General features: G+C 41.8%; 1 protein-coding gene across 1 annotated transcript in view; it reads left to right on the top strand.

Annotated features, from left to right (window-relative positions):
* kif6 (kinesin family member 6) overlaps positions 1-13982 on the top strand; it is a 55278-nt gene that overhangs the window by 22841 nt on the left and 18455 nt on the right. The window contains exons 11-13 of the mRNA XM_078289346.1: positions 974-1079; positions 3326-3479; positions 12448-12642. Coding sequence (XP_078145472.1) covers positions 974-1079; positions 3326-3479; positions 12448-12642 — 455 coding nt within the window. The remainder of the gene's footprint in view (positions 1-973; positions 1080-3325; positions 3480-12447; positions 12643-13982) is intronic.

Here is a 13982-nt window from a genome sequence, read left to right as displayed (position 1 = left end):
CCCCGGTTTCCCCCCGTTTGCGGTCAAACTCACGCGGCGGGACTTTAATGATGTCTGTTGTGACCACATTCACTGACATGCTGACTTTTCTTTTGCTGTTTCCTCCCCGGTTAATGCCTTGACTCATCCCCAGTGCCAAATGATCGTACATATGAACATTTCCTGGCTTATTTGTTGTCACATTTCCAGAGGCACATATATCTTCAGTCCTACAGATTTTGACTTTCGAGAAGTCTATTCTCCACAAGCAACAGGTCCCGCTGCCCTAAACGTCTGTCAGAATTCAATATCAATTCATTCCCATACAAACTAAAGTCAGTGCTGTTTTTTTTTCTACAGCTTGTTCATTTGCTGCGCTACATATCATCTCACGCCTTGGAAAAACTATTTGGAAACTGCTGAATTCTGGCGTTTGAAAGATGATGGTTCTTCTCTCCCTAAATATTGTACATGGCATTGAAGGGCATTCTCCAAAATCTAGCTTAGTATCAGAACGCCCTGATGACTTGCAGGGCCCTGAAATAAGACCGCCGCGTTTGTTTTAAGTCCTTCCTCGTGTAAACGTAGCGTGTTTCTGCGCTGTCAATGTTACAGCGGAAAATGAAGACCGCAGGTCGTCGCGCCTGCATTGGATCCGTCTGGATGGTTGCCCCCTGGTCTTTTCCAGTGGCCGCTTCCAGAGCTCGAAGAACCAATGTTTGGACTATCATCTAGCGATAGTTTATCAACAGGCCGGCCCAGTGGAGCTGGAACACACGTTTAAGTAAATAGTTTTCTTTGACTGGACCCAAATTTTAAACATTAGAAGCTCTCCTCAAATATAGATCTTAACTGTTTGAGTGCCTGTTGAGCCTGTGTTGAGAGTGATGGAGAAGGACTGCAGCATGGAATGTGGCCTTGGCTTAAGCTCTGGTAGGTTATTAGAGACTGTGTGTGTGTGTGTGTGTGTGTGTGTGTGTGTGTGTGTGTCCAGGTTGGAGGAGCTAGTCAAGGCCTTTCTGGATGACCCTGATCCTGAGGTGACACTGTTGCTGGGACCGGACATGAGAAAAATACATTACTGTTTCTCTCTGCTAAAGGTATCTGTCTGTCTCTATATACAGTATGTGTGTCTATATCTTTCTATATACAGTATCTGTTAATCTAAGTAGCTGTGTAGCTATCTAGCCAACATGTCTTATCGTCTGTTTTTCCCCCTCCCTCCTATGTAACCATATCAACATGTATTATTGACAAGATACACATGACATCATCATACTAGTATGACAGGAGAAAACATTGTAAGTTGCATATGTTTTGACCAATTTTCATTTAAAATCATGTTTCATGTCTCTGTGAGGTGTGGAGTTTGACTTCAGTGTAAGGAATCATAAGAGTGCCTGGGTGGAAGAAAGAGAAAAGAAACATATTTGACCAGCACAGTGTCAATGAGAGTTAAAGTGAACAGGTCTCATCTGCTCATTTCACTCCATCCATCGGCTCAGCAGTGGCCAGCTGACCACTCACTTCTTTTAAATGGCTCCCCCTTCTGACTTCTCCAGGGAGGTGCATTACTTTTGAATGAACCACAATGTCCTTCCCTTCTTTTCAGACGGTTGATGGTTGTTACTTTCTGACCAAGCTCCATAGCCGGAATTCATCATAACTTTCACCTAAAAAGCTGATAATAAACCTTAACCTGTACTGAAAGTGAACACTTTTTAAGATCCATTGACACCCAGCCTCACCCAGTAAGGCTGTTGGTTTTCCCATGGCCTGAGCTGAGTCTAGACACTCAGTGTTTGCCCGTCTTTTTTCCGTCAGCTAATTAGATGCAAGGTGTCAAATGTTGACATGCTCTGGTCACTGCGTGTGTTTAAACCAGAGCTTCTTAAGAATTCTCACCACGGCTAAAAAAACGAACATGGATCTTAACGGCAAACATTCCCACGACAGGTCTGTACTCATCCATCTGCAGTATACTCCATGTCAGTGCAATTTTTCTGTACTAAAAAGGTGAAAGTAAGGATGATGTAGCAGTCAGTTATGAATCAGTGTGTAGAATTCATTAACAAAACACAGCTTTTGGGATACCCATCCACCATTATGAAACAGACAAAATGGCAAATACTAATGTGATTCATGCACTGGCTAATTTTAGATGGTCAGTAGAATATTATTTGGAAACTGATAAATAGATTGAGGTTAGGGTTTGGCTGGACGTCCAATCCACAGTCTACAATTTATAGTAAAAAAAAAAAGATAAAATTGCATTTGCATACTATTAGCATAATGTTGCTAGAAAACACATTCTGAAAGTTTTTGTCTGGGAGAAAGTTGGATTCAAGATAGATTCAAAAATGAAAAAAAAAAAATCCCTATCTGTCAAACAGCAGCCGGTGGCCCACCGCTGCTAAATGGACACAGGGAAAACAACGCAGCGCTCACGCAGGGAGACGCTCCCCGGCCCTCCTTCGGGTCGGAGTTGGAGCAGCCACCAGAAGCAGTTCCAGATCCCGCTCGAGTGTCTGTTTATCTCTCCTCCGGTTTGTTATGATCCCCAAACTCCATCTCCCCTTCAGTTTACATTCCTCCGAGCATCACCCCAGTCACACTCCGGTGATTCTGGAGGAATTTGGATCTGGTTTAAATTTGATTTCTTTCTCCTTTGTTCTCATACTCGGCTCACCCTTTTGCAGCTCTCTCCGCCTGTCCTCGTTTTTCGAGGCGAGGTTCTCCTACTGTATGTGTGTTTCCATATACATCCCCAAAACTTTCCAGGACCACCCTCATCCCCCACTCCCAGGTCTTTGTACCTGTCTCTTGTACTGTATCTTCTGCACTTAGATTGGCATCTCACCCACAGGACCATTTGCCCAAAAAAAAGGATAACTCCCCTCCATGTGGACTAGCACTCCTTGCATACTGAAGCATATATTGGGGGAAAAAACAACATTTTAACAGGTTTCCCACCAGTCATGGAATTTCTGTAATATCATTGAATTTTGTGAGGTATATTCCAGACAGGGAGAATAAGGGAATTTGATAAATTCTCTCACATCATTAACAAACCACAAAGGAGTATCATTTTTAGGTCATGGAAAGTCATAGAATTTTACGACAGGGCCACAGTGGGAGCCCCAGTTAAAGGCATAAAAGTCTGAATCTATCACTCTGTCTATCAGTCACTGAAGGAAAATGACATGAGACTGAATATAATTTCATTTCAACAACCGGGTTTGGACATCCTGACTGAGAATCTGTTTATCTACAAAAAAACGGAAAAGGAAGCTATTCTCTGTACTAACTTTAAAAGTCGTTAATCTTTCTGTGCTTCCTGGTGCAGGTGATGATCCGGGAGAAGCTAGCTGGTGGGACTGGGCAAGGTGACGGGCGGGTGTCACCTGCAGCAGCGGTGTGGGAAGACACTCAAGACAGCCTCAGTCCAGCAGATCTGACCAAACTAAAAGAGATGTTAACACAACGTGATAATGAGATCAGTATCCTTTGACAAGTTTGTGGACAACTTTTTTACTTAAAACTTAAAGCACTACTACGACTTTTTGGGAGTTTGGCCCATTGGTCACCTTACCCAATATCTGACGAGTGGATTGGTACCAAAATCATCTGTGTGTCTCCAGTAGATAGCTCTGTCCGGTGCGCATGCTAGCACTTTAGCATACAGTATGTTAAGTAATTGTAGGCGATTAGCAAGTATAAAGATAAACCTTTTAGTAATGCAAAGTTGGTATTGGTTTTTATTCTATGGCCTGCAGATTCTTAACATCTGAAAACAAAATGTCAATCTTCATCATTTGTGAAGTCCATTCTGAATCAAGAGTGCACAAAACTTGCTAGCTAACTTTGCTCACTTCCTCTGTAAACGCTCGAAGTATCGCGGGAAGAGAGAGTTAATTATTTAAATGGCATAAGAGGTAATTCTGTCTATTTTACCAATTGCCTAAACAAGCCTGGCAGGTTTAGATGTGTTTCATTAAAATGAATTAACCATGGAGCTTTAGAGCTGCTACGAGTTCTCATTTTCTCACTTTTAGGATAATGTTAGCCGCCTACGATTACTTACTGCATGCTAAAGTGTTAGCATGCGCAACGGACACAACTATTGGAGACACAGAGGGTTTTGGTGCCTTGTCATAAATTGGGTAAGGTGACCAATGGGCCAAACTCCCAAAAAGTCTGTTTAGTCTTTTAATTTTTTCCACACTATAATGCAAGCCTGAGGCTGCATTGCAATACACCACATTGTTTACAGTGTTCTTTCCAGAACAGTTTCAACTACTACAGTGGAAGTATAGGTCATACAGGTTCTGTTTGGTTTGGTTCAAACTTCCCTTAGTGTCTAGTGAACAGAATACAGTATGGTGCATAAGGCTAACTAATATAGTGTATGGTGGAGTATCTTTTAGACTTCAGCCAAAATCTAAATTTTATTGTTTCTGCATCTAGCCAGACAATTTAATCACACTTACTGTTGATAGCGGAACCTTTATTTGAAGATATTTACCCTCAAGTAAATCTGCCTGTGTTATTGCACGGCTGGATTGCAGTACTTCTACAAACACATGAATTATGAAATTGAAGTAGGGTTGAATTCATCACCAGTCCCCCAAAATACACACAAAATGTTGTTTTAATGTGCATGTGCAGATATATCTTCATCTAATGACTGCAGTTAATCATAATTACTATTAATCATAATTATAGTATTTGCGTTTAAAGATGATATTTCTAATGGCTTTTTGGGATGATTCTTGCCCTTATCCCCCCTTCGCTGCGGCTTGTCATTAGATCACAGCACATTAGTCGGAAAATCGAGATGTCTACTTGATTATTTAGCCACAAAAACCTCAGCTCTCCAAAATAAATAGAATATTATCATGAAGATATTTCACCATAGTATGTCTTGGAACGAGTACACGTAATGTGAAATCCTCTCTTCTTCATTGTAGATTTTCCCTTTCAAAATGACATACAGTGGTTTTCCACATAATGCAGATGTCATTTCCAAAATTGCTATTGTATGGGGCAGATTACATTTCAGTGTTTAAAAGTACATATTTTTGATTATAGGAAGACCCGTTAAGCCCATGCTTTACTGTACATATTATCTTTATATTGATTTTTGTAAATATAGTTGCAGTAAACTGTCCATCCTTCACGGTGGTCTGTCTGTGGGATGTAATGATCTTCTCATAGTTTGCGTAGACCAACCTTAATGCGATGACATCACCTCCAGCCGTATCCCTAATAACCATCTAGATTCGGACTCTTGCTACAACTAAAGCTCGTATCCGCTCGCTAATCACCATCCTCTCCATGTCTGTATAACCGGTGCGTCCCACCCCCTCAACTCTGCCCCGCTGAAACTGTTGCTGGGAGGCATCGGTTCCTGTGCCACAGGTTTAGCGTCGCCAGACTGATGCTGGGTCTCCACAGGGTTAATTATGGGAGAGTTTCCCTGCGGAACAAAGGGGTGTACCCTTACCCACCGCCCCTGTGTGTTCCACTGCAGGGTTGACTCCAGTGGGGCACCTGGAAACGGTTAGCCGGCCCTACTGGAGTGATGACACATGCACCGCTAACGTGGAACATGATGATAGAGCAACAAGGAGAACTAACAAACAATGGTGGATGTTCAGAGCAACGTAGAATAGGATGTGGCTCTCGGTAGCATTTTAAGTGCTACAGCACATCTTGGCGTGACACGAGAGCCCATGGCTTCTCTTTTGTAAATACCACATAAATCCTTCAAAATCCTCCACAATAGCAAATACAAGGCACTGCTTAGCAAGGCCCAGATTGCGTCACCTTGGTAAAATGTAGTCACAAGTCTTTTTATCAGCCTACAGTAAATGGGGTTGCAGTAGAGAAAAGCGTCCGATTCCCATTAATTCAGACCCCGTAGATTGGCCCTGCTGGTCCAAATGAAATTTTGCTGTCGGGTATGTACACACTCTTTCATTCCTTTGGTATGAAGCTATCACAGAGCGGCCGGGTTGGTAAACACGAGCGTGCTGTGCGCAGTTTACTGACATCACATTACAGGATTTCTGGGTATTAAAGTTCAAATGTTTCAGTTACCTCCTGCTGCCATTTGGAACCACCAATGTGCGAAGTTGCCTCGTGCAGCTGTAACTTTAAATTAAGGATGTAAACTAGCTCAATGTACAGCTCAGTGGGTAGAACATAATGCTAACACTGTCAGGATTAGTGATTTGATTCCCACTGAGATCACCCATGCTAAAAATATATGCACTCATCGTACTGTAGGTCGTTTTGGATAAAAAGCATCCCCCAAATGCCCTATTGCTGTATATTTTCAGCATATCTATTGAGAAACTCTGCTGTAGTATGCAACTACGTAATGCTCAGAAGAGTTACGCCTTAGACTGGATGTTGCAAAGATTTAACCTTGATAGGATTTGAGTTATTGAAACCCACCTCAGCAATATTTTTTTAGTATCTTACTGCACATCCACCTCTTATTGTTTAACCTGAACTCATGCTAGATGTTTGGGGACTTGCCATAAAGCAGCTTGACAGTAGTAAGCCATTCATTTATTTTATTTAACGATTCAGAATGGAACGTAGGTGTAAATATTATGAGATGTCTGATGGCAGCGATCCAGGAGTATACAGTGGAATAACTCAAACTTCAGGTAGAAAAGATGAATGCTAGTATTAACAAGCAGCAGGTTGTCCAGGTTTATTTTCCCTTGGCTCACATGTGCTGCGGAACGTATCCAAGAAAGAGATTTGGCTAATACTAAGTCATAATTGGGAGTTTGATAAGGTGCAGGTAATCTGTGACAGTGTGTTTACAGTTATTGGCAGGGATTTCCTTGATTCCCCTCACGGCCCTGGCAGTTGTTCAGTGTGAACTCTAACATCAAGACTTTAGATTCCCCCTGGTCACAATAATGCCCCAAAATTCATTGCCACGACTCAAAGGCCCCACGGTCTCCTCTGCCTCAGGCTCACGGCTATGTTGCTTTATGTACTGTACTAAAGAAGTTTATTCACCTCAGACTTTCTACTTTATTGTGCAGGAAAGATTGGGGAGAACATGGGAATAGCAGGCAACACAGGTCAGGAGCTGAATGGGAACCCGCAACATCACCATCAAATGGCTTGCACTCCATTCTGATTCTCATGTAAGCCAAAACTTTTTTTTATGTAGGTTGTAAGCTTCTGACTTGCATGAATAATTTGCTTGCATAGTTGGAAGGTTGGTACGTTTGTTGGCATTTCATTGACATGACAAATGTGACATGACAATGTGACATGACATATGACAACAGGCAAAGCTTTGGGTACACTGTTGATATTTTAGTGCTCACAGGAAAAAGTGGTCCTGATCTTCAGCTGTGTGACCACTGTCTTTTCATCCAACTAACTGTTCTTTCAGAGGTGACAGTTTTAACAGTAAGACCGTTTTTCCATTAGCCAGGTTTACCTGTGCACAACTTCCCATGTGCCTCCCCCGCTCAACCCTGATTGGTCAAAACAATTAACTTTTATCTGAAGCTTGCTCTTCCTCCAAAAGCACAGTAGTACAGTAGTGGTGACAGGACGGTTATTTTAATGAAGATTTCACATGTAATCTCTGAATGCCTGAGAGTGTGAGAATTGAACTAATTGGCTTGAAATGTCAGACGAAAGCTGTAGGCAATTTAGAAGGGTTGCAGACAGCGTTATAAAAAGACTACTGTGCATGATTCATCTTATAAAGCTCTTGATTTTCAACTAAGCAGTGTGAACTCTTGAGCTCTTTGTCAACATATCAACAAAATGAAATCATCATACTGTCACATCTTTGACTTTTCAAACACACACATACATTTACCAGGGCATCGTATCGACTCAATAACCATTCTCCCACAATGCTTGGGATCTTCCATCACTTTAAAAATAAGGGAATTCTATCCCGGCGTTCCCACACAGTAATGCCTTTATCCTCTTTCGAACCTCACCATATGAAAGTTGTACTTGTATTCCCACCCAACATCCGATCCAACATCTCTGCTTGGGATAAAACAGGGACTCGACAAGCTTGATATGTAATCATCATTACTGGGCCTATTCTGCTGGTCATGAATATATAAACATATCATCTAGTGCAGCCATAAGAGTGTCAAGTAAAAATTGGTAATCTTGTTGTTTACTTTGTGATCCAGCTGCGTGGCTCATCACAGTTTTGTGAGAATACCGATTGGACAATGCAAAGAATTTCAAGTTGTAAAATATAGATGATGCCAAGAGTTGAGGTTTGTTGCCAGCTGGGAATTGTTTGCGTCTATATGCAAATTGGCGCTGATTGAATGAAATTGCCGACTCTTATATGGCTCCATTGATCTTTTCACAGATGGAATATGTTTGCCTGGTGTTGGACTACGCTGATTGTAGCTGAATGGTCCTGATTTGTACAGTGGCAAGTGAAGTGGCAGAGAAACCGGCGGTCATTACCCACCGTCCATACTGAGTGTTTGAATCAGTTTCTTGTCTTGTTGTCACTGAATCTGGGGAAAAACAGTAGACAGTTGTTTTGATTAGTGTATGCACACTACCAGTCAAAAGTTTGGACACACGCATTTTTCTTTATTTTAACTATTTTTCACACTTTAGAATAATAGTAAAGACATCAAAACTATGAAATAACACAAATGGAATTATGCAGCGACCAAAAAAGTGTTAAACAAATCAAAACTAACGATTCTTTAAAGTAGCCACCCTTTGCCTTGATGGAAAGGCAAAGGCTTTGGAAAGAAATTCATACATAGGCATCAACTTCATTATTTATATTTGTCTGAAAAACACATTTCAAGCATTTAAGCATAAGCCTTTAGATCAGAATGGCTTTAAGAGAATGAAAAACACAGTACATTCAATCAGGTGTGTCCAAACGTTTGACTGGTATGTGTGTGTGTGTGTATGTGTGCATTGCATAGGATTAAAGTAGAGTCGGGCTAAAATATAAAGAAGAGTGAATGATGGTGAACATTTCCTTTGGTTGTAAGCCCGCTCGCCACCTACTGCTGTGCTGGCTCAAGCACTGACATGAGCACTGGCATGGAGGGGCTGACTGGCATGTCTCGGGTGTGTTTTGGACGAGAGCCGCCTTTTTTAGTCTGAGTGTGTTCCAGGCCTCTCGATGGGAGAAGCCTTCATGAATGCAACTCTGCTCTGCTCATTGTCTAAGAGGCTGACCCTTTACTCCGATCTGTTCTGCGTCCAAACCAATTGTGGTAAAATATAGTTGTTTTTCTTCTTTTGAATCATTATAAGGAGTACAAATTTGAAAGCACTTACAAAAACAGCTCTTTTAGCATGATCGACCACTTATCCTTCAGTTTCCATTCAGTTGCCCCGCTAATGCGTTTCTGTCATCTATTTCGGTAACATCTGATGCGTCCTGTAATCACCTCTGTGAAGCCCACCGCTGATGCTGGCCAGAGGTCGCTGATTACAGGTCTCTGGGCCTGTCAGGGGCTGTTTGATGTGTGTGTGTTGACGAGCCGTGCCTCGTGGACGACTGCACAGTAGGATATGCCACTGTCCAGATTTCTCAGTATTGTCTTTTATTCCAGCTAGGTGATAGTGTCTAGAAGTGTCAGCATCGGCTGTATCACAGAATTACAATTCTAAGGTCGAGTGACCAGAATGTTGCTGGTTCAGATCCCTAAGCCAGCTGAGAGAACCTGGGCTGGGAAAGTGCATGAGTAACCCTCTCTCTTACTTTAACTCTTACTGTTGAGGTTCCCTTGAGCAAGGCACTTGACCCCCCCCAACTAGTAGAACCAGTAGAAGACTGGGTGCACTGGGCAGCTCCTTGGTGTGAAGGTTGGGTGCTAGAAACTACAGAAAAAGAGCAACTTCTCTGGATAAATCAAGGTTAAAAACTCAATACCAAGAGTTATTTGACATGTTATTCCATGGTCTAAATACTTCATATCCATTTTATGCAATTTTAAATGGGGTTTAACTAATGGTTTGCCGAAATATCGGGCAGATATTTGCCTTTTATTAAAAATTGCCCAGTAAATTGTTATTGTTCTTATTATTATTACTGTCATTATCCTGGGTTTAAATGGAGAGTTTTAGTGTCCTATGGTCTAAGTGGTCTATGCTGTTTCCCTGAGTATTATCTTCCCTACTAAGAATAAATTCAGCATGAAAATGAGTCAAATTTTAAGATATTGACAGCACAAAATATAGTTAGTGGTATCACCTTAAAAATCCCATATAGGTCAAACCCTAGTTTTAATACTGCTATCTGAAGAGAAGAAAATGTTCTTCCGTAGAGTTTGCATTATATAGCATAAGTTGTGTATGGTACACTGGAGCAATCTGTGGCACCGCTGACTTTAGCATAGCACCTCTGCCAAATGTGGTAATTCTGAAGGCATTTTCTTTCTTTTCTGGGACCTCTGCTTTATTGGACAGTATAATGGAGAGCGACAAGAAAGATGAGAAAGAGAGATTTAACGCACGTCATGAGCTGAGCTTGACCACAGCATTCTGAGTGCATGGCATGTGCAGCAGCCCACAGATCCAACGTGCAACCCCCAAGGGAAATTTTCATCACTCCAGAAGTCTATGGTAGTGTTCAATCGGCACAAAATGGATATCAGATATCTCAATAATGGAAAAACCTGCTGAACAACAGTCTGAGGTAATACGGTCTGTGAAACAATGACATGGGACCCACAGAAACAGTGATATTGTTCTGAAGGACTTGGCTCCTATAGGTCATTTAGAATTGTGCCGGTTTGAGATTTTGGCAGTTTTGAAAAGACTGTATGGTTGGTTTCATTGGAAACCGTAATTGGAGACCGTTAGTTCCTTCATGTTATTGTTCCTGCTGACTTCTCTTTGTATCCACTGGCAGAAACATAAATTCAGCTCCCTGGCTCCCTCAAAAATATGTTCATTTATCATTTGAAATACTGACGTTTTGACTTTTTTTTCGATCGAACCTCCTAAATTATCCGCTGACCAACATCGTTTCAGTCTGGCCACAACTAGATGTCTTCTAATCTCATGAGAGGAGCGAGCTTAAAGAACAGACTAATGTGTTGACTGTAAATTACTGGTTGTCATTAGGACATCAAACACACTCCACTCTTTAGTAGAACAACAGGCGGATAGGACATGAGCTGTATCCCATATGTAAGATGAAATGATCGTCCCTGAGTGAATATTTTATGAGAATGTATGGCTTTATTCATACAAGTCATATACTACGCTATAACAAAGATCAAAACTGAAATTCAGGACAGGTTTAGCTATGCTTTTGCCTTTTATCTGTTAACCTTTGATTTGATTTCTTGCTTTCTGTTGCGATAATAAAAACAGTTACGGCAACTAACTGCGCAGACTTCTTGATCATGATTTCCTTTATACGATTTTTCCATGCAATTCCAGTTCATACAATTCCAATTTTTCCCTCTGTCAGCAGTTTTGATTGCCAGCACAGTTTTCTCCTTCCTTACCAGTGGTATTTTCCTGTTATGTAGTAAAGGGTGTCAGTCTACAACCTGCAGTGGAGTGTTGAATTCTAGCCCCTAGGCATCAATTTGATAATCAAATTTGATGGAGTTTTGCATCAGTGCTGTGTTATACGCATTAATGATTAAATATAGCATCAGTGAGTCCAGCTGAAAGCAGTTTGAGTGCGAGGCAGTTGATTGAACACAGAATAGTAGTTTGCAGTTGGAAGTGCAGCGCGTGGAGCAAAGGAAACGATTACAGTAAATTGTCCTAATGCACAGAGATGTCGTATATGGAGAAGTGAAGCGTGTCGTGGCATTAGGAGTGTAGAGCAGGATCTAAGCGCTCGTTCTCGCCTTTCAGCCCTCCTCCCGTAGCCGCTGCATTACTCTCTGTCACACTCGCAGTCTTGCAGACACATCTACACTTGGACGCAAGTAGACAAACACACAGATACAAGCTCATCAGCGGGAGAAGATTTTCTGGAATCTTGGCCGGGAGTCTGCAGCCTCTCCGGCTCCTCTCCTCTCCGCTGATTCATCCCAGACCATGACATCTTCCTGCGCCTGTAAGGTCAGACGCTGAGCACATGTCAGCACTCTGCCGTTATTAAAAACCATGCAGCACAGTCCTGTTGCCTTTAACCAACCAAGGAAATCACTGTGGATGATTCCTTCTTCTTTTCTGGAGAATTTCAGTGCTATGTTTCATGGCTTTTTCATGGCATCAGGGTATATTTAAATTTAACATGCTTTGAACATTTGAAGAATCTAGTCCTGATGTCCTAAATGGTGTCTCTCCCACTGATATTCATGCTCACAGTCTCTTTTAATTGTAATACATATCCAAATCCTGGCAAATTCAACATCTGTGTTCGCAATGGAGAGAAACTTCTCTTTTCCATCTGGTATGTTTAACCAAAGAAAAGGCAAGTTGTCCTTAACTCAATCCCTACAGGTATCTTAGTTAATATGCTGAAGAAGGAGAAGAAAAGGGCCCAGGATGCTGCTGCTCAGCTGGCTAACATCACCAATAGCCACAGCCTGGCCTCCCAGAATGCCTTGAGGTTGTCCGCAACGCCACCGATGGAGGAGAGAAGCACCGACTCCATCTCTGCTGGCCGTGGCGGACGAGCTACACAGTGGAAAAGAGGTATGTTAGCTGTTATCTCTTGGCTTACAGCAACCTTTTCAGATTCATTTATTTTAAAAGCCCTCAAATGTTGTGTGATAGCTGCAGGGATGAAATGCAGCACTCTAAGTAATACAAAACGGGCTCCAAATTGGACTGAGATATAGTTTGCATATGTGGTGTTGCCATTTGCTTCTTCAACTTCATGGCTCTGGTCCTCGAGATCTTTCCAGATCGCCCCGTGGCTTAACCTATCAGTTTCTGCTCATAAAAGCAATCCTCCATGATCAAAATGACCTATTAAAGCAAATAAAAATTTCACAGTTTCACGGATGTGGACTCGATTAAATGGGACACGCAGTCTTTGTGAGGTGGGAGAAGGAATGAATAGGTGATAAATTAGGAGCTGGGGCAGGATGCCGAGAGGTGATCTCTCCCGATCGGAATGCCGGCAGCTCTTCGCTTGTGGTCATGCTGATTTTCAACGGGCCTGTCGAGGTGGTCTTTCGAAAAACACTTTTACATGCATTGCAAATCCTTGAGTTCAGGATTTTACTGCGTGGTGAATAGCCCGTCATCCCAGAACTCCCCATGCTGCCCTATTTCTAAACAATGTCATCAGGGGGATTGCATGCATTTAGGAGTTTCCTCTTGGAGGTCACTGAAGTGGCCCAAATAGAGGTCTGCCAGCAAAGCAACATTAGACAGTTTGGTATATTAAACCTGTAATTTGTTGCTGATGAAGAGCTGATGAGTTTAAAACCCATAATACTTAGTGAGACATGAGGCAGAGGCCGGGGGCCAAGAATATTGTAATGTAAACACTAGAGACACTATTCAGACCTGGACTAGGATAGCAAACCTGGATCCACTAAATTTCAGTAAACTAACACCCAGAGGCAGCATCTCCTTGTCAAGTGAAACTGAACTGATGAATAGCTCTTTTTGTCTTCCAAAACTCGTTATTTGTTTTAATATTTTTTTTTATTATTAACACAATAATATATCACGTAAATAAACATGGCAGTGATTTAAATTTTTGCTCACTGAGGACTGTAAGCATTGAAATCTCACCAATATGATCTAATTAAGTAGAAGCCTGTTTTACTTAGTTCCAGTGAACTGCAGATCGATCCCACAGGTGGTCAAGAATTTATAGTGTCAACACAGTGTTGCAGTTGATCAGGCGACCCAACATCTCCCCATGGTTTTGACCCATCCCAAGGTTTAGATCAACATGTAATTAGAAGGGTCATGTGATTCTACTTGTAACATTTTTAGACAACAACGTAGTTTAAAAGCCATTGGAATTAGGAGTCGGAGGTTGCCGAAAGTCAAGTCCATCAAGCTTTGAGAGATCC

The sequence above is a fragment of the Centroberyx gerrardi genome, chromosome 17 (genome assembly GCF_048128805.1).
Source record: "Centroberyx gerrardi isolate f3 chromosome 17, fCenGer3.hap1.cur.20231027, whole genome shotgun sequence".
Lineage (NCBI taxonomy): Eukaryota > Metazoa > Chordata > Actinopteri > Beryciformes > Berycidae > Centroberyx > Centroberyx gerrardi.
Note: the sequence above shows the minus strand (reverse complement) of the source record. Positions and strands in the feature narration are given on the sequence as shown.